Source organism: Poecilia latipinna, unplaced genomic scaffold (assembly GCF_001443285.1).
Source record: "Poecilia latipinna isolate Pla-1442-1.1 unplaced genomic scaffold, P_latipinna-1.0 Scaffold854, whole genome shotgun sequence".
Classification (NCBI taxonomy): Eukaryota; Metazoa; Chordata; class Actinopteri; order Cyprinodontiformes; family Poeciliidae; genus Poecilia; species Poecilia latipinna.
In genome coordinates this window covers 133,126-152,152 of record NW_015113470.1, presented here as the reverse complement: position 1 = coordinate 152,152, position 19,027 = coordinate 133,126, and the positions used below count along the sequence as shown (strand labels likewise).

The 19,027-nt window shown below is 39.0% G+C and overlaps 1 protein-coding gene across 1 annotated transcript; it reads right to left on the bottom strand.

Annotated features, from left to right (window-relative positions):
• Nucleotides 1-716: 716 nt before the first annotated feature.
• On the bottom strand, nt 717-16,697 carry sptlc2b (serine palmitoyltransferase, long chain base subunit 2b). The gene is made up of 12 exons (XM_015047993.1): nt 16,420-16,697; nt 13,130-13,324; nt 12,239-12,393; nt 10,340-10,488; nt 10,000-10,124; nt 8,326-8,419; nt 7,527-7,632; nt 6,334-6,553; nt 5,268-5,394; nt 2,702-2,837; nt 2,474-2,603; nt 717-1,481 (listed from the first exon to the last, which is right to left on the bottom strand). Exons 1-12 carry the CDS (start codon nt 16,561-16,563, stop codon nt 1,368-1,370), a joined length of 1,695 nt encoding a protein of 564 aa, XP_014903479.1. The 5' UTR covers nt 16,564-16,697; the 3' UTR covers nt 717-1,367.
• Nucleotides 16,698-19,027: the final 2,330 nt, after the last annotated feature.

Here is a 19,027-nt window from a genome sequence, read left to right as displayed (position 1 = left end):
TTAAACGAACACATTGGCAGACAACAGACAACTTTCTGACCAACAACCACCACCTTGAGTTGAAATCAGTAGTGACCGAACAAAAATGACTCACATTGAAACTGGACAGCAGACTGTTTACCAAAAAAAAAAAAAAACAGATCAAAGATCAAAATGACAGCTACACACTGAAAGCAAAAATTGATTATGGAATGCTGTTTCAGTGGATGATCACAAAATGTAAAAATTACGGTGAAAAAAAAAATAAATAAAGAACATTCAGGGTATATATTTATGTAGATATACATAAAACTTTCCTACCAACGTCATTCGGCATTCAGAGCGCCTGTCAGTGGTAACAGTGCGAATGTTAAGATGATTCAAATATATACTCTCAGCTGTAGCATGTTTTAGAGCTGCCTTTCAGAAACAAATAGCAAAAGAATAAGATGCCTTTCTTCAATAAATAAAAACTGTTCTGTACATATCGGATGAGTTTGGAAGCAGCATCGTCATGCATACAGATCGAAGTTGCAGCGCGTCGTCATGCTCGGATATCCACATAAAAGCACTTTAGTGAGCAGAATGGAGGGGGGAAAACTATATACATGTAGGCCATTTACCTCAAAGAAATGTTAAAGACACTTGGCTCAAGTGTTTGAGTGCAGGTGTAAACAGTAATTTAGGCCGCAGGACTATTAATAGAAAATAAGCGGTAAAAAAATATTTTGTCAGTCTTTTTTTTTTTTTCCCCCTACAGTTACATGTTTTTCTTTTGGAAACATCTGCTTCACATTTCAAGAGAAATGTAGAAAATATATCTATACATATGCAACAACCTTTGGTTGGGGAGAACAAACAAAACAAACAAAAGAAAGAAAATCCAATATTCTGTAAGCAGATTCAAGTAGAAGCGATTGGATCAATACACACCGAGAACCGTGTGTGTGTGAGTGTGTGTGTGTTAGATAATGTGCCTTTGCTTTTGCGATAAATAATATTTACACGCATCAGGTTAGTCTTGTACAAAAAGGCTAGGATCAGATCTCTTCTCCACAACGGAGCTCCCCCTACATTGTTTTAGGCTTCTTGAAATCTTTTCTCTTTTTTTATTGCACAAATAAAACGTTTATATATATATATATATATTCACTGTGAGCGCAAGATTTAAGACATGACGTGAGAGGAAGCGAGCGATGCTCCGGAAACACGTCGCGACGAGACGTGCGAACACGTCGCAGGTCACAGGTTCGCTTCTCGCAGATGCGATGCGGAGCGGCTGAGTGTGTGAGACTGGCTCCAAGTGTTTGTTATCAGATAAATTAATCTAACGGGATGTGTGTTGTGCAGAGAGGTTAGAAAGGAGGAAATAAAAAGACGGAGCTGGTTCAGTCCTGAAGGAGGCTCTCTTCAGACATCCATCCCAGAGAGGGAAGAGGTTTTTCCCGTCTGGAGTACTTCAGCTGCAGCAGGTCGCCCACTTCACTAATGGCCTCCAGAGCCTTAAGAACGAAACAAAACAAAACAGGAAATAGGAGATTGATATTAATAAGGATTCAAAGAGACTTTATTTGTGCCAGACAAATGGAGGTGGGGATGTTTTGACATGTCAGAGTGGGGAAAGTGGAGGTGAAAGGTGAACAGAAGGCTCAGTGTAAAAAACAAAAAGCATTGAACAAAAAAAAAAAAAAAAAAAACTCCCCCCCTCATCACCACTCCTTTCCACCAGAGACCCTATCAGTATTGCAACATACTGCAGGGCACCTGGAAACAATTTACCTTCCTCCTGACCTTTTTTTTTTTTTTTTCCTGATTCCATGCTTTGAGGAACAGAGAAAGAGAGAGGGCTGGCTTTTCCGAAGACGGAAAAAGCGGCTCCTCGGTGTGCCTCACAAAAACAGGCTGATACCCGTTAAATGGACGATTTACAAACGGCGCTGATGATGTGCTCCTCCGGCGGATGAATAAAGCGTCTTTGGAGAAGTGGAGCAAAGCCTCAATAAAAATTAAACATTTTAAAGCTACGCTACTAGCAGTAATATTTAAAGACGGTTTGGCCTTGCAGGTGCTTTAAATAATGTTTGAGGTGCAAGACGGAATATATATATATATATATATATATATATATATATAAAAAAAGGTTGGGTATTCCAGCGAGAAAGGAACCACAAATCATGGAAAGGAATTTAGAGAAAGTCAAGAAAAGCAGGTTACAAAGTCCACAGTGAGGCGCTCTTTATTTTATTTGGCTTAAAATGCAAACTTAGAAAGTTTAGAGAATCCTCCCCAAATAAGTTTTCCTGACTGATGAATTAAGACAGGCCCTATTTTGATCGTGTCAGAATCAGAATAAGCTTTTATCGTCATCCTTCTCCTTCCAATGTTGTTATTATATTTTTTGAAAACTGGACTAGAATACAACTTCAAAACCCAGCGTATAGCTCCATCATTTCAACAAACATCACCGCTGAGCAGCAGCTTGCGATCGACTTACGGTATCGAGCATTTCTCTGGTGTGAGCGGCTGAAACGCAGAAGCGCGCTCTCGACTCGATGATCGGCGTGGCCGGGAAGCCGACGACCACGGTGCCGATGTTCCTCTTCAGCATCTCTCGGCCGAAAGCCCTGAAACACGGAGGCAACCCGAGACCTTCGCGTTAAGACGGGAAAGAAACAAACTGAACCGATGGGTCGGACGAGGACTCGAAAGCGGCGATGCTTACCCGATTTTGGCCGGCATGTAGAGCATCAGCGGCACGACGGGCGAGTCGTCGTTGCCGTAGATGATGAAGCCCATTTCGCGGAGTCTTCTGCGGAAGTAGTTGGTGTTCTCTGAGAGCTGCCTGAGGCGATCAGCGCCTAGAAAACGTAAAGAGAGAAACTCAATTTGAAACTTCCTGTTACTTCCAAAGCAGCATGTCCTACCAGCCATTGTTTTAATGACTTAAACCTGTGAAAACTACCAATTTATAGTGTTTTATTCACAAACCGTATATGTGGTTCAAAACTGAATGTATATTATTGAGATTTTATATGAGTGGTACACATTTGTGAGTTGTATGAAACAGATTTTTATTTGAAAACGTATGATTCTTATTTCTTTATGTGGTTTCAGAAAAATTTACAAATAAAAATTCTTTAAAATACACAAGTAGCTAGCAAACAAAAGACAAATCCTGCCAGCAAACATCTTTAGAAAATAAGTTATAACTTTATAAAACTTGTCTCTGTTTTGCTAATTTAAAGTAAACGTGGGCTGGTTATCATTCATTATGATCAAAGTATTCCAGGTTTATGGTTTCAAAACCATTTTGCATCATAGTGTTCCTGTGGTTTGAATTGTTTTTAGAGAAAAAAAAAAAAAAAAAAAAAAAAAAAAAAAGGTCCAAAGTGATCAGACTTTTTTACGACTTTTAAAGCAACGGCTACTGAAGCGCTTCCCCTCCCCAACCTGATGCTTTGTACCACTTGCCAGCTGGCTGAAAGAAGGCTTTTGCACTTTTTCCGCACTCGACAGACACATTAATCTGTTTGAACGTATTTCAAGTTGTGAAAAAAAAAAAAAAAATGGAATGGAAAGTAAAGTCATGACACGATAGCCAATCAGAGCTCTTTTTTAAATGTTTTTTTTTTTCAGATGGCATAATGTGAAAAGTAATTTTTATCCATCTTTTACTCATGAAAACATCCTTAATTATTAAGAATGATTTTATCTATTAGGAGGGGGGAACAAAAAGTGTTGGACACAAACAAAATTATTTAGGTTCATAGTCACCAAGCTGAAACTAAACAGATATTGGACGATGCCATGTCACGCTGCGGATTCACACAACTGTGTCCCAACCAAACAAATAGCCACGTGCCCCAAAGTGCCAACAGCAACACACATCTGCCGGGGCAGCGCTCAAACGGCCAGAACAGAAACAGCGGGGCTTCAAAGCAACCTGAGACACAACAAACTCTGGCTTTATATTTACCCGCACATATTTTCCATTGTGAAGAAATCCACAGGTATTCCTGGCCCAGAGTGATCCACTAGCCAAAAACAGAAAGCTGGCGCTCACACGCCTCAGCCATCCTGTTTGGGGGTCGGGGGGGAACACGGACGGGAGCGCGTCGCTTTTCCTGCCCCTCTCCTTCACGCGTTCACGTTTGATTAAAGCTTCCGTTTCGATTCAGGCATGCGTCTGGTGTCCTTTCTGTGCGCGACATGTGGAAACCAACAGGCCTTTAACAGGCAGCTCCGACTGTCACTTTGACTCTGTGTCAGCATCTGAAACTTCAAAGGGCTTGAATTGCAAACAGTGACTGAGCTGCAACTAATCATACTGTCACTGGTGCTCTTTCCATGGGCGGGGGGGAACTTGTCAAGCTAATGTCCTCGCCGCAAGGTCAGGCCTTCTCTTCTTGGGAAAAGAAAAAAAAAACACAAAAGAAGACACTACAAAGGTTGCAGCAGCAGTTGTTATTCTTGTACCTATCAACTGGGAGGCTTAAAAGTAGCGTAACCTGATCTTAGATCAGCTTTTGGACGGGTTGATGGAGTGGGGTCGGGGGGTTTGAATCAATCAAGCTTCGTAAAAAGTAAAGAAGGTGCCGCCCGAGAAAGAATAACAAGACTTTGTCATTTATTTGTGTGTGTAGGAGAGTCCAGCAGAGTCGGGTCTGCAGAGGCCTCTGGTCCTGAGGCACCATGCTGCTTTGCACCCACAGTGTGAAAGCAACAAAAAAAAAAAAAAACGGAGCACACATGTGAAAGTGATAAAAGGGAATAGGTAGAGGTCTTTCCATTAGTCTGGCCCAAAGCTGAACAAAGAAACAAGGGGAGGGTTTAAGATGAACAAAAAAAAAGGTGAACTTATGAAGTAAAAGATGTAATTTTTACTGAAAGGAATCTTCTAATTACAGTGTTCTTTAAAAGTTCAAAAGAACTTTGAGTTTAATTAGACTTTGGTAATGTGTTTAGAAGTACATCACAGATGTCTTAATTTGTAATAAAGCAGTCCAGCTACTTTTTATGTGCTGGTGTGTCTGGCAAGGCTCATGGGAACTGAGAGGAACAATCTTTGGCCTGAGAATCGATTCTCTGGTCGCAATGCAAAGTACGAGCTTACTGCCATCTTGTGGTCGAACCAAACACTTGCAGCCAGATTTTTTTTTTAAACCAAAAAAACTGAAATCAAGTATGAAGGTTGCATACTTCAAAAGAAAACAAGAATCTCAATGCGAAGTGATATATTGGTTTAATTTGATAACTTTTTTCTATTAGTGCTTTTTTTTGGCACGTACCCAGAGTTGTTCCATCCTCTCCCATAATGGTCTTCATAGAGGTGATTATCTGCTGGGCCACAGGAGGCGCCATGGAGGTGGCGTACACAGCACTGTGAGAGTGGCTGCGCAGGTAGTCGATCAGCTCCTGACAGACAAATCAGTCAAATTAGTTTTACAGAGATACACTGTTGTCTACTGTTACGGTTCTTAACCATTTTTTTCTTTTCATTATCCAGTTTCACAATTCCAGACCAAACATCTGCCTTTAAAATGCTACACTGGTTTTTATCTCTATTTGTCTCCGAGTCTTAAATTAACGCTGAAAGCGGATTCTGATTACCAACTTTAATTATTTACATCAGGTTCATTTCAACATCTATGAGGATTTAGTTTTCGCAAATCAGAGCAGATTCTTTAAAATAGTTTATGAACTTTGATACTGCAACTCCTTTGTAAAAAAATTAAAAACTTAAAAATACATATGTTTTAGCGATTAGTTTAACATCTAAATCACCTTTTATTTGTGTTTGGTGTTAGAAGTACAGACTCAGTTTAAAGAGGGTTAGGGGGTCAAAACATTGTGAATTATGATGTAGCAAATTGAAGAAAACGTGTGATTTAAGTATATAAGACAAATACAACTTGGTATTTAGACATTTTTTCATCATATTGAAATTGGAATAAATATTGTCTGGAAACTCAAATCTTTTTTTTTTTTCAAAGAAAATGAAAGCAGTAAATGGTGCCTCCATAGACTTTTCAAGACCTTAGGAGCTCTGCTGTATGGAGGGAAAGGGCTTTGAAACAACAATATCTAATATGCCTTTTCTTCTTGAGTTGTTAAAAAAAACAACTGGATGAACCGAGCTCGACTTTTCAAAAAACAAAAAGCTGGATTTCTGTTCTTTTTGTTTTTTGGCAACAGTGTTCACCAACACCATATGACGCAGTGAAGACAGGAAACTTGCCCAATCTGCTGAGGATGATTAAGCACTCAAACTATTTGAATCACAACTTCTTGCTTTTACGGGGTAACGTTTTGACGAGTTTTAACCGTTGTCCCTCCAGAGCTTTCGCTGCTGACCTTTTTGCCTCCAATGTATCCACCAGCAGCCCCGAAGCTCTTTGTGAACGTTCCCATCATGATGTCGACGTCCCTGGGGTCCAGGCCGAAGTAGTCCACCACTCCTCTGCCGTTTGGGCCGAGGGCGCCGATGCTGTGGGCCTCGTCCAGGTACAGGTACGCCTTGTAGCGCTTCTTCAGGGCGACGACCTCAGGCAGGCGGACGATGGACCCCTCCATGCTTTGGGATTTAAAGGAATCTAAATCAGTCAGTTTATTCACTCAGTTTAAACTTCACCACCAATGAATGAATTTTTACAGCTCTATACATTCAGTTATCAAGAAAAGTTTCAAAATATATGATTCTCCTCATTATTAACTCTAAAGTGTGTAAGACTTTATTTGTTTTATAGTGTTCTGCACTTTTACTTTTGAAATCTTCCTTCTCTTATTTCTATCACTTGGTCTAAAGACAAAGAACTTTTATGAATTCGATGAACGCAGCGTTATCAACAAACAGATTACATCAACAACTCATTTCACCTTGAACGCATCTTTCAAGGTAAGTTCCATTACAATATTATTAGATACCAAAAATTCACAATACAAAATGCTACACTCATCGAAGATACAAGAAAATTGCTCAATACCTTTTCAATAATGCACAAATGTTCTTTTCAAAGGCACAGGGTTCTTTTTAAATCAAGAAGAGAAAGTTAAATCAAAAACTGATTGGCAATGTTTTAGTGCTGATTAGCGGAAACTAATACCTAGTAGGGATGTCAGCAGCCATTTTGATTAAATAAAATGCTTTCAAAAGTGTTAATTTCCGTTCCAACCAAACAGCAACACCTGCTAAAGTGAGTTTATCTTTGTTGCTCCTTGGATTTTATTAAGCAAATAATTGCAAAACAGCTTCCCTAACAGTGCATTTGAAAGAACCACTGTGATGTCTGGAGAATGCAAATATATTCAGAGGCATTCTTCAATCTGCTTCACCCTGGGACTTGGTAGAAAAGATTTCAGATATTTATTGTGTTAGGAAGGCTAATGGCAACTTCATGGTTATCTCATTTAGAACACAACCTGCCTGAAAATGGTTTGTCTGATAGTAAAACGAAGGAAAGAGGAATTTTCAGTTTCTTTTTCAATCATATTAACTTAATTTCTGAACTGATGGAGTTACAAACTCAGCCCACATTCAGTGGACATACCTGTAAATGCCCTCCACCACAATCAGGATTTTCTTCCAGGGTCTGTGGGTTCTGGGCTGTCCGTGAACAATAGCATCTCTTAGCAGCTTCTCCAGGCTTTGCATGTCTGCAGAGGAGAGTAGGAGAGGGGAACGGTGATGTTACCAGCTGAAGGCTTTACAAAAGAAAATGGACAACTATTACATTTGCAATCCACATATCTGACCACCGCCAGAGCCACTGATTAAACAAATATACAAAATTGATAAATAATAGTAATTTTACAATTATAGTTCAGTCTCACATTGCATGTGCTAAAAAAAAGCAGGGCCTTCTATTTAGCAAGTGTGACAGAGTATTAGGGCCATGTTGAGAATTTTTTTTAAATAAAATTATGAGAATAATTTATTATAAAGTCAATATATTCTGACTTTATTACCAGAATATTTAGATTTTATTCTGGTAATATTAGGACATTTTTTTCTCGCAATTTTTACTTTGGGGAAATGAACGCAAACTGAATTTTTCCAGACTTGTGGAAAACAAACATCATATAGATTCTTTCGTCTTTCAGAACACCGGTCAAAAAACTTGGTGGAAGACTGAGCTGGGCAAGTCGAGACAATGTGAAATCAGCAGCGATCTGCACACACCCAGGTCATTACGCCTGTCCTCGCCACCTGGATAAAGCCTTTTACAGGTAATTGTTGAATGGTGTTGTAATTGAGAGGTTTAGCATTTCTACACACTTTGAGTGTTCTCTCATCCTGTGTGTTTTTTTTTTCCCCCATTTCAGACAGAAGTGAGAGAAGCCACTCACTGTTGTGCTTGAAGACTCGGATGGTGGAGCCAGACAGCCGAGCGCCCAGGACCAACGAAGCGTGGTTCAGCTCGTCGCTCAGGATGAGACAACCCTAAGCAGGGTAAAACAGGAGTTAACCTCCGTTTTGCTACTCGATTTTATTTTATGCACCCACATGCAAACATGATCCATTGTTACCACTTGCAAAACCAGCTAATCCGGGGATTCAGATGCTTGAGTTGTTCGTGTTGAGCAACAACTTTTTTGGCCTCGTGATTACATTGTTCAGGGTTCAAATATGATTCCCTCAGTAAAACCGAAGCACTTTTCAAGCATTTCCAAGGGGAGTTTTTAAACTTTTCCAGCACCACACCTTGGAGATGAAAACAATACCAATAAACAAAATTTAAAAAACTGCTTCGTTCCCTATTATGTGACGTTGCTTATTACTGTTAAAAGATTATTTAACAATAAACACAACTTTGTTTAAGGTATAGAAAATAAGAAAACCTGCATTTCAATTTCACAGATCAATAACTTATTGAGGCATTACAAATAATAAATATTCACTGCATTGAAACAATCCAAGCAATTATTAATAAGGTAAATGTAAATTTCCTGCTCAAATTAAATGTTTGAACACGACATACCAAAACAAGGTGAGAAAATAAATCCCTAAGACAGTTCTTGTTAAATGACATGGCATTTGGCAAATACAAATAATTTTGCTAATTCTAACTGACCCAAAACAGGAAAAGTTTGGTCTGATTTAACTTCAAACAGTAAGAAAAAAATATGTCTGTTCTTTTTACCAGGTGTCTTAAAATGTCTGGTTTCAACTGTAAATGTCGCTTCCCAAATTTAGACTTTTAAAACGTTATATTGCATTTTATTACAGATCCACGCAGTTTGAGTGTAAAGCACATTTAAGGACCGAATACAGAAAGCAAGGACTTTCCAAACCTTGAAATGAAATTCAAGCATTTTCAGGGATTTCAAGCACCTGTACGAACCCTGATTAGTCTTAGTTCAATCACTACTTCACGCTTTAAGTTTAATCTTAAACAAAAAGTCAAACAGGCAGACAATTATCTTTCTTTGAACGGTGAATGTTATGGGATTTCAAATAGTGATGTCCCTAAACCTGAAAAGCCCATAGAAATAAATACAAAGGCAAAAATTCCACAAAAGAAAAGATTTAGTTTACGTAATTTCCTGTGGCCAAAGAGCAAACAAGCATGTTGCATAATGTAGATTTAAGACATAAAGATGGGCTCATATGAATGTAAACTAGCAAAAAAAGCACAGTCGTGTGCGTCTTGCTCCTCTCTCCGACTCTTAATCGTTCTCCACTTGTTTTCTGTCAGGAAATTTTTCTATTGGCTCGTGCTGCGTACAATGAATCCAGTCAAAGAGGCCCTGACATCAGTCATCAACCCTTTGCACTCGGAGTGCTTTCAAAGCTCGAACCGGAAGCTGCCGGCCTTCCTGTTTGAACACGCGACTGAACCTTTTACACAGACGTTGCGGCGGGTTTTCCAGTAACAGTGAAACTTGTTGCTGGAAGAAGGTCACAATAACTGGACAGGAACACCCACACGATCAAAAGGAAGGAGTTACGCAAGATTCAGCAGGGAACAAATAACAAAACACAAAAGAAAAGACACCCCCCCCCCCCCCCCGCCACCACACCTTCCCAGTAAGAGCAGGAATGTTCATGGAGTTGGTAGCAAAGCCCATCCCGAACGCCATGGACGACTCGACACCCAGAAACCTGGCCACCAACTCTTCCAACTCCTCGTGGATGTCCAGGTTGCCTGTAAAAAGAAAAAAAAACAAAAAGAAAGAAGAGAGAGTGTTCAATTTTAATCTTATCTCTGCATCCTTTTATTTACAAAATAGATGACTGTTATTTGTTAAAAACTGATGTAGCAGATGGAAAAAAAAAAACAGAAATTAATTTGTTTTCTTAAACTAACTTTGAAATATTGGAAATTCCTTCAAAAACCAACTTCCAGGATGATTAACCTACCCATCTCACAGCGAGTGCTTCCCACGCCGGCTCCATACTTCTGTGTGACTTCGATAGCAGCATCGGCACAAGGGCCAGTGTTCTCAGCAAAGCCGAGGTAGTTGTATGAGCCCATGTTGATGACGTCCTTCACCACCTTGCCGGTATGCCTGAAACCAAAAATAAATAAATAAATAAATAAATAAAGCGTCAGAAAATCAGGAGAATGTCTGCTTTGATTACCAGAGCATTGATTTTACGTTCACTGTAAACAGTTGGCTGGAAACTACAAAATATCATCTTCTCCCTTCCGCCCCCACAGAGTCTGTGAACGTGCCATACCTAAATGTCTGGAGGTTGCAGTAGCAACACTCTTGAGTCAGGAGGTTGTTACTGCAGGAAGGGGATTTAGCTAGCTGTTTTCTACACTTCTACAGTTTTGAAAAATCAAGCGAGAGGAAGCACAAAGAATGTAGGGAAGGTTCTGGAAAGGAAACTATGTTTTTACAGTGGCTTCCTAAAACAGGAAGTTGGATGTCAGAAAATGACAGGAAGATGAACAGATCACAGCAAAGCCACTCTGTTTCACAATTTAGTAGAATCCAATTGACTATTTTTTTCCCCCAAGAATATAGTAGTTAACGGTAAACTAACACTACAGGGGATGAGAAGAGACTGCTGTTTTTGCTAATGCTAACTGCACCAATCGCTCATATACAGTTGCTACAGACAGTTTAAAATGGCAACTCCAACAATAATAATAATAATAATAATAATAATAATAATAATAATAGTGGAATCTTTTATATCAGAGAAGCTGTGTAACGTTGACTGCTCTCCCACGAAATGCGACTTCACCCTGGATAATAAATATTGATGGACCATGACACACAGATGTTTATGGTTTTAACAAAAAATACATTTTTGGTTTAAAGACACAATAGTAAATATGAGCTTTTCCTCATTCAATATTCAAATGGAGACAGTTTTAGTAATGATATAATAGAAAGAAACTGAAGATCTTGCATATATCTAATAACCTGGAGGATCTGGCTGCATCTCTCCTTTAGATAGATAAGTCTGTATGACTTTGTGTTGTTTCTGAAAAATCAGTGGTTTGTTTATTTCTCTTTTTTATTCTAATTTAGTTATTTATAATTACTAAAGAGAACACTGAAGCTAAGATTAGGTCAGAGTTTGACTACATCTGCGATTGGTGCGTCTGCTTTTATTATAACCGTTTATGCTTTACCTGCCTTTGTCTTCATCTACACTGACAATGAGAGTTTATTTAACCAAAAAAAGCTTCCAGCGCTTTTGTAAATACTTCTCATACCAACGTGACTCAGCCAGATTTTTAAATGATGGCGAATGCCCTACACTCCTAGTTGTTGTGAAACAGCTAAGATATTCACTAATGTTAGTGTTTTGAATATCACAGCAGGATTATCTGTTGTCAGTACATAAATGTGATAAAACACATTCCATTTTCTTGAGAGAGCAGACGATCGCAGATAGTGAGATAAAATTAGACCGGCGCCACGCCTTTTAACTCTTTCCAAGCTGATTTACAGGGTCACTGTAACCACATTTAGATATAACAAACATCGTCTTAATGTCTTTATTTATTTTAAGATAAAGACCATGTGACAGATACTGGTGCGTACAAAAAAACTTCCTGAATGAAGTCACTCTGTTCAGGGTGCAACTTAAGCAACCACTGGGCGTGATCCTAGATCAGCATAGACACAAACTGCCACTGTATGCCAGGAAAACCACAACTATAACTACTTTGTAATGACAGACGTAGAATGTAGCTCAGTCGGTAGAAGAGAACATGAACTTATTTTCATTCTGAGACATGCTTTCCTCAAAATGAACAAACAGATGTCAACAGAAATACACAACGCAGCAACCTACTCAAACGTCCAGTTGTAGTTGTGGGTAACTCTCTCTACGAGGTCCATCTTGGCTCCGGGGACGCTGCAGATGGGCCGGTTCCAGTTGTCCCGGATCCGCATGTACAGGTTCCTGGTGTAGAAGTTTTCAAAGTCCTGATAGAGAGGGACGAAATCCTGTGGAGAGGGGAGGAAATATTTCGACGTTTATCGTGACATTTCAGTATGCACAAGTTATCTTTGTTCCGAGCGAAAGGAAATATTTACAGTTTGACAAGATAAATCGGTCTGAAGATTAGGAAAGGCGTAAAACAGTGACGTGAAATGATAAAACTGCAAAAACACAAGATGTTATCAAGTATTTTTGGTCTATTTTCTAGTGCAAATATCTTAATACACTTGAAATAAGATTAAAAAAAAACTAGCTTACAGCACAAAGTAGGAACTTGTTTTAAGTCAACAATTCCTTAATATTGATAAAGTGCTAACTATTAAGTGAAATAACCTCCCAGTGGAACAACATTTTTTAACTTACAATGTGGGAAAAATGTCCTGGCTAGCACTTTTTCATCAACATTAAGGAATTATTTACTCAAAACAAGATCCTATTTCTTGCTGAAAACTTACTAGTAAGTTAGTTTTTTTCTCATTCCAAGTGTACTGGGACATATGCAATAGAAACTGGACAAAAAAAAAAAAAAACACTTGGTAAAATGTAGAGTTTCTGCAGTGAAGAGCCAGAAAAATTCTTTTAGCAGCATTTTCTAGAAAATAAAGCTCTCCCTTCAAAATCGTTGTTAAAACACAAACCAGACCGAGGGAAAAGCTTCGATTTCTGTCAGAACTACTCAAAGAATCCACTACGATATCTGACACTTTCCACGTGTCAAACACGCAAAAAAAGCTGCCTCACCTTCTGCTCGTCTCTCTCTCGAGCCACGTGGCACTTCTCGATGTTCCAGTGGCGGAGGAAGTCTCTGAGGTAGCCGAAGACGGTGAGGATGCCGTAGCCCATGTAGGTGAGCACAGCCACCAGCAGAGGCGTCTCCTCGAAATACTCCATGAAGGGCTTCTTGTACAAACTGGGATTATGGGTCGCATTTTGCTTCTGAGGAACAAAAGAAGGGACGTTTTCAGTGACCCCAAGGCATCTTTTTCCAACTCAGAAGTCCAAACGAAAGCAACGTTTTATACTGCACACGACGAGCCCTGATCCTTCTTATAAACAGGATTTCTACATATTTTCCTGTCTTGATTTTAAACTTTCCCACTCAGAACTCTCAATCCATTTTTGTTCACTTTTAAAGGATAAATACAAAAAAAGAATGTGCCAACTTTAATTACTTACGTACTTGAACAAAAATGTGACGTTGAACATAAGAGGTGAATATATAAATATAAAAAAAAGATAACTATTTATCCATCCTTGAGATTAGATGAGTCATGGAAAAGACACAACACTAAAACTATATACAGGCTCCTGAATGCGTTGCAGAACAGCAGGGATTACTTATTAAACTCTTTATCTTAGAAAAGGTTAAACAGTAAATCGAGACTCCAATGCTTTTTTTTTTTTTTTTTACAAAGACCCGGTCTGTTGCACACACAGGTTAGCAAGGAAGTTATTAATCCAGAGTTGTAAATGTATTGATCTTGAAATGCAGGAGAGCTTAAATCTTGTCGGAGGAGAACATGTAAGCAGAATTTCGAGCTGAACTGGAGGAATTTCTACTTGAGTGCAGTCGCTCATTACGAGCTCTGCCCAGCAGTTAGAGCAGCCACTTCTCATGTGACCGGTCATGCTTCTCAATGAAATACCTCGGAGCAGCTCAAAGTGTACTGTGTGTATCGTTTGTGCATTGTAAAAGTCTGCCAAACAGGTTCAGCTCTGAAACAGCCGAGAAAATGCTCAACATGGTGGACAGTTGGGAGTTTATGGAAGAAAAAAAATAAACTCAGATGAACCTCGTAGAGCAAATGATACCAACGAATTAAGCAGCTAAACAGAGATTAAAGTGAAGTGGGCACCAGAAGAAGTGAAGAGAATGCTTCACTTGCTTGTTCTGCATCTCAGTGGCAGACGATCAGATTACATTGTGTACACAATAGGGGGAAGCTTGTGGTGTAAGCACATCGTGTTTGGTTCAAGCTGGATAATAAATAAGCAAGCCAGAATTCTGTTTGCAAAAAGAAATAAAAAAAGCTGATCCAGTGTGGAGACAATCTGAAGTACCGAGGGGATTGTTTACATGCCTTTCGGATTCCAGTATCGGGACGTTTTTTTCCCCCACGTCAGAATTACGTCAAATATGTTGAGAAAAAAATTCAGGGCAATTTACAGCTAGAAATGGATTAGAGTTTTGAATAATATTTAACTTCCCGTAAAAGTGGAATTACACAGCATCGCTCTTTGGATCCTTCTATTGGCCAAAGCCAATATAAGGAGCCACATCCTGTTTATGAAGAGACCGTACAAAAATGGTTAGAAATTTGGATGTGCAATCTTCAGCCGGACATACTCTGACCAGTGATCAGATAGTCCAAAATCTCTTCAAATCAAAAATACTTTATTTATCCCAAAGGGAAATTAAATGTCATAACTCATATCATCACATTCTATTCAAAGAGTCTTTTCGAGTGACGAGGCTGTGAACAGGAAGGATCTAGCAGTCAGGTTTGCAAAGAATCAGAAGAAGCCTCTGACTGAAGACATTGTTGTTCTATGACAGTGCCATGACTGTCATCACGACTAAACCTGTCGCAATAAATCAATTCATTGCATGATAAATTAAAAGGAGTGTAATAATTTCCATTCTGATGATTAATGCTTTTTGAAGGGCTATTGTTGTTTAGAGAGACTTTGTAGACCAAAGTGTTCTTTACAAAATTAAAGTTTATAGATGTTCGAGAGAGTGAACTTACATTATTATACCGTAACAATATATTACTTAAAAATGATCTCAAAATAACAATGTTATCGTTTATCGCAATAATCTCCAGGACAATTTATTGTCCAGCAAAATTCGTGTTTGTGACAGGCCTGGCTATGGCTGCTGCTCTTTAAATCTCTGTCAGAAGACCGTCGTTCTTGATGGAAGAGACAGAATTTGGAATCAGAACCTGCAACTTCAGCGATTACAAAATACTCCATCTGGAAGTCATTCAGAAATATCATGTTGGTGCATTTCTACTTTAGATTGATTGTTGTTTACAACTCCAGATGGTAACTAGCTAGGGAACATTCTTCCTTTTGACGCCATAAATCCCACCTTTTACTGAAAGCAATTTGAGCTGTGGTAAGATTGCGTCTCTGCCTTAACTCCCTGTAGGCTGACCTGATATGCTTTTGCTCAAAACACGAACCCAATGGATGAAAACAATTGAAGCAGTGGAATATGACGTTCACTACAGTGTATTTGATCTTCTTCTGGGGAGAAAATCAAATTCCCACCCTCACAACCAAATGAAGAATGCGTACTGTTTAAAAATCAAACTATTAAAATGGACCGCGCCCTTTCAAGCCTGGAGACATCCAGCTGATGGGACAAGTCAAAGCACCGCTGAGCCTCCCTCTCCCTGGGAACAGACACCACCTCCGACACTACAGGACACTTGTCATCTTCAAACTCAAGTCACTAAACAGAGACATGTCTAACCTCACCAAGCGGCGCATATGGCATGGAAACAACAGGGTGTAAAGTTACAGATGGAGGAGGGTGAGGGGGGAAGTCATCACTACAATCATCCCTGATCAGGTTTCTCAGTCCACAACAGTGTTAAAATTACACAAGTTAAGGGTGGCCGTTCCAGTAGCCCTCTTTGAAATGGACAATTATGAATATAACACTGGCATTTCAGAATTTACATTTCGAACAAGCAATAGAAAATGTGTGCTATACGACATAACTAATGTCTAATACAAATATTTGCGTCAACTCCCACTAAAGAGCGTTAGAAGCTAACTGTACGAGGTAATTACAATGATATTAGCAGCGGTATATTGTTATACTGACATGTAGCCGAGCCTTGCACGTTTCTGCTCAGGGAAACCACTCCCACACAAGAATTTAGCCGCTAAACAAACACGGCAAATATAAATATATACCTCATAGAACGAATCGGATACTATGTTTATATAAAATAAAAAGTAACACTTTGTCACTAGCCTCTTCCGGTCTTCTCTCCGTGACGGTTGGGCCTTACCTTCTCCCCGGAGCGACTGTACTTCTGTGACTGCTGAAACAGACAGTGGTTCTTCACGTAGCCATTTTTACTCGCGTTTTTTCCGTTTAACGTCCGGCGGCAGGCGTCTCCGTTCAGCAGCTTCGTCGAGGAGCTTTCCGTCATGGTTCCCCCGGGTAAATTTCACGAACTGAGTGGACTCAACTTGTGTAGTGATTCAGAATGTGAAGTCAGGATTTGAGATAAGTAGGGGGAAGACGGATTCAACGCCCACTCTGCCACTGCCCTGTGACCGCACCGGGGTTGCCGGAAATTCACGCCCCTGTGTGGTTCTCTCGACCAATAGCGTGAAGTCAATGCAAAGATCGTCTATTTAAACAGTAATCATTATTATCAGAATCTGAACAGCATTTTATTTGCCAAAGGTCATTCGTCATCTTTTGGAACACTGTGAGATCTCTCACATTTTTTTCAGTCTTTCTTTAGCGTGAGACGCCGTGAAGCTCAGCCCACAGAGATATAACCTATGGTAACCTTATAGGACAGCGAACCTTTTCCCGTGACGCTGCTGGGTTGAATTGGAAAAATACACAAGGGTAAAGGTGGGTTATACAAGTAAAATAAAGTTAGGGAAGCGGAGAGGAGAGAAATACAGGGCTCCATCACCATAATATCGTTTTATTTGGCGTTCGTTCAGCAAATATGAATCAGATTTGGTTTATAGAGAACTTTGTAGACTTTTACTCTCTATAGCTCTAAAATAATCACAATTAAAAAATGTCGCTTGTAAATACAAAACCAAATATTAAATAAATAACTGAATTTTAATTTACAATTTATACAATACAATCACACATTAATTAACACTTTTCTATTTGTATTTGTAACTAGGAAATGCCAGTAAAAGACTTAAATAGTTAAACAACAAAGCAATTCTAAAACACTAAAAATGCACTTTAATACGTTAACTATAACACAAATGAAGAGATAAATCTTCAATTACTTATGTTGACCTTTTAACCCTTGTGCCTGCGAGGACTGAGGCAACTGATACAAGGGATATGGGTGTGGGGTCAGTTGGACCTCATTTGTAAACACAAGGGTTAAATAGTAAAAGTGCAATAGAAACAAATTAAGATAGTTAAATTAGATATGCAGAAAAAGTAAGAACAAAATATCTATATAAATAAACATTAACATTTGCGATCATTAACACTCTCAGCTGTTAATGATCGCAATGAACGCTATGAACGATAGCGTTCATTCTTTGAACGCTGTCGTTCAAAGAATGAAAACTAAACAACAGCTCACTGTTAGTTTTAGTTCTTAAGTTAGGTTCCACTGTAATGACAGAAACATTCACTCACACATTCAAATCATTATTGAATTCACGTGTTGCATGCAGCCACTCCCAGGGCCAAAAGCACAAAACCAAGCGCCAAAGCCTGCAGATTGGCTCTGCAAAAACTCTGCATTCAAGCCTTACATAACCAAGTGCGATGCAGTGGTGACGAGTCATGGAGGATCATGTTTCTCTATCTGGCAATCTGTGAATTACCCTAGGTGGTTTATGTGCCTCTGGAAGAGCAGTCAACAATTTCCATAGAGGAACTCCTAAACCCTTATAACAGAAAAGGCTGGGAGAGGATGAGTTGTCTCTCAAGTTCATACTTCTGGCAATGCTGTGTACAAACAGGAGACCTGTTCATTCCAAAGGCCTCACAATCAACTGATCAGCTACATCAGCTAATATGTTTTGGATTAGTGTAGCACAGATGTGACTTACTTACTTAAATTTTAAACAAGTTCATGGTGTTTTAACATCTTTCTATTACAAACTACTGTCAATGATGACATCACAGAATTGCTTATTCTCAGTTGATGTGTTTCAATCTTTATTCCGGTTATTTATTTATTTATTTATTTTATAGACTTTATGACTTTTATCTTTACTTTTACTGTTTTTGGTGTTATTTTTAGGATTTTTTTACATTAAATATTAAATACTGCCTTACCATTGCACTACAATCCTGGTGTGCAGCAATTTGATTATAATTTTGTAAAAAAAAATACACATGTATTTTCAAAATAATTAAGTTGCGCGTCAGCATTTTCTACATTGATAATGTCATCTGCTCTCCTGCAGAATTCTTAAAGAAAGTTCATTTCAACTTATAATGCAACAAACCTCAGGTGATGCAAAACTGTCTAATAAAATCTTCCTACTTCAAAGCGCACGCAGTAATTGTAATATAAGATAATGCTTAGCATTATCTTACTTGCAGATACATTTCACAGCAGAACCCCATGCAGAGTTGATTATTCATTTAGTGGTGGGAAACTGGAGACAGAATTCCAAGTCTTGCCTCCTTCCCTCTTCCTGTTGGGAAGGTGTGGTCTTGTGAGACGTGCCTGACAGCATGTGCGCCAGTGATTGTTCATGCAGTGTGGCAGCAGTGCAAATCCTGTCCTTCTAATTTGGATGTATTTCCATTTCGGTGTGCAAGTGGAGTCTTTTGCAGACTCTTCAAATGCAAAATAGGCAACTACATTTGCAAAAAAAAAAAAAAAAAAAAAAAAAAAAAAAATTTTTTCTTTTTTCCCTCAACCCCCTAAGTGGGCGCTGTTG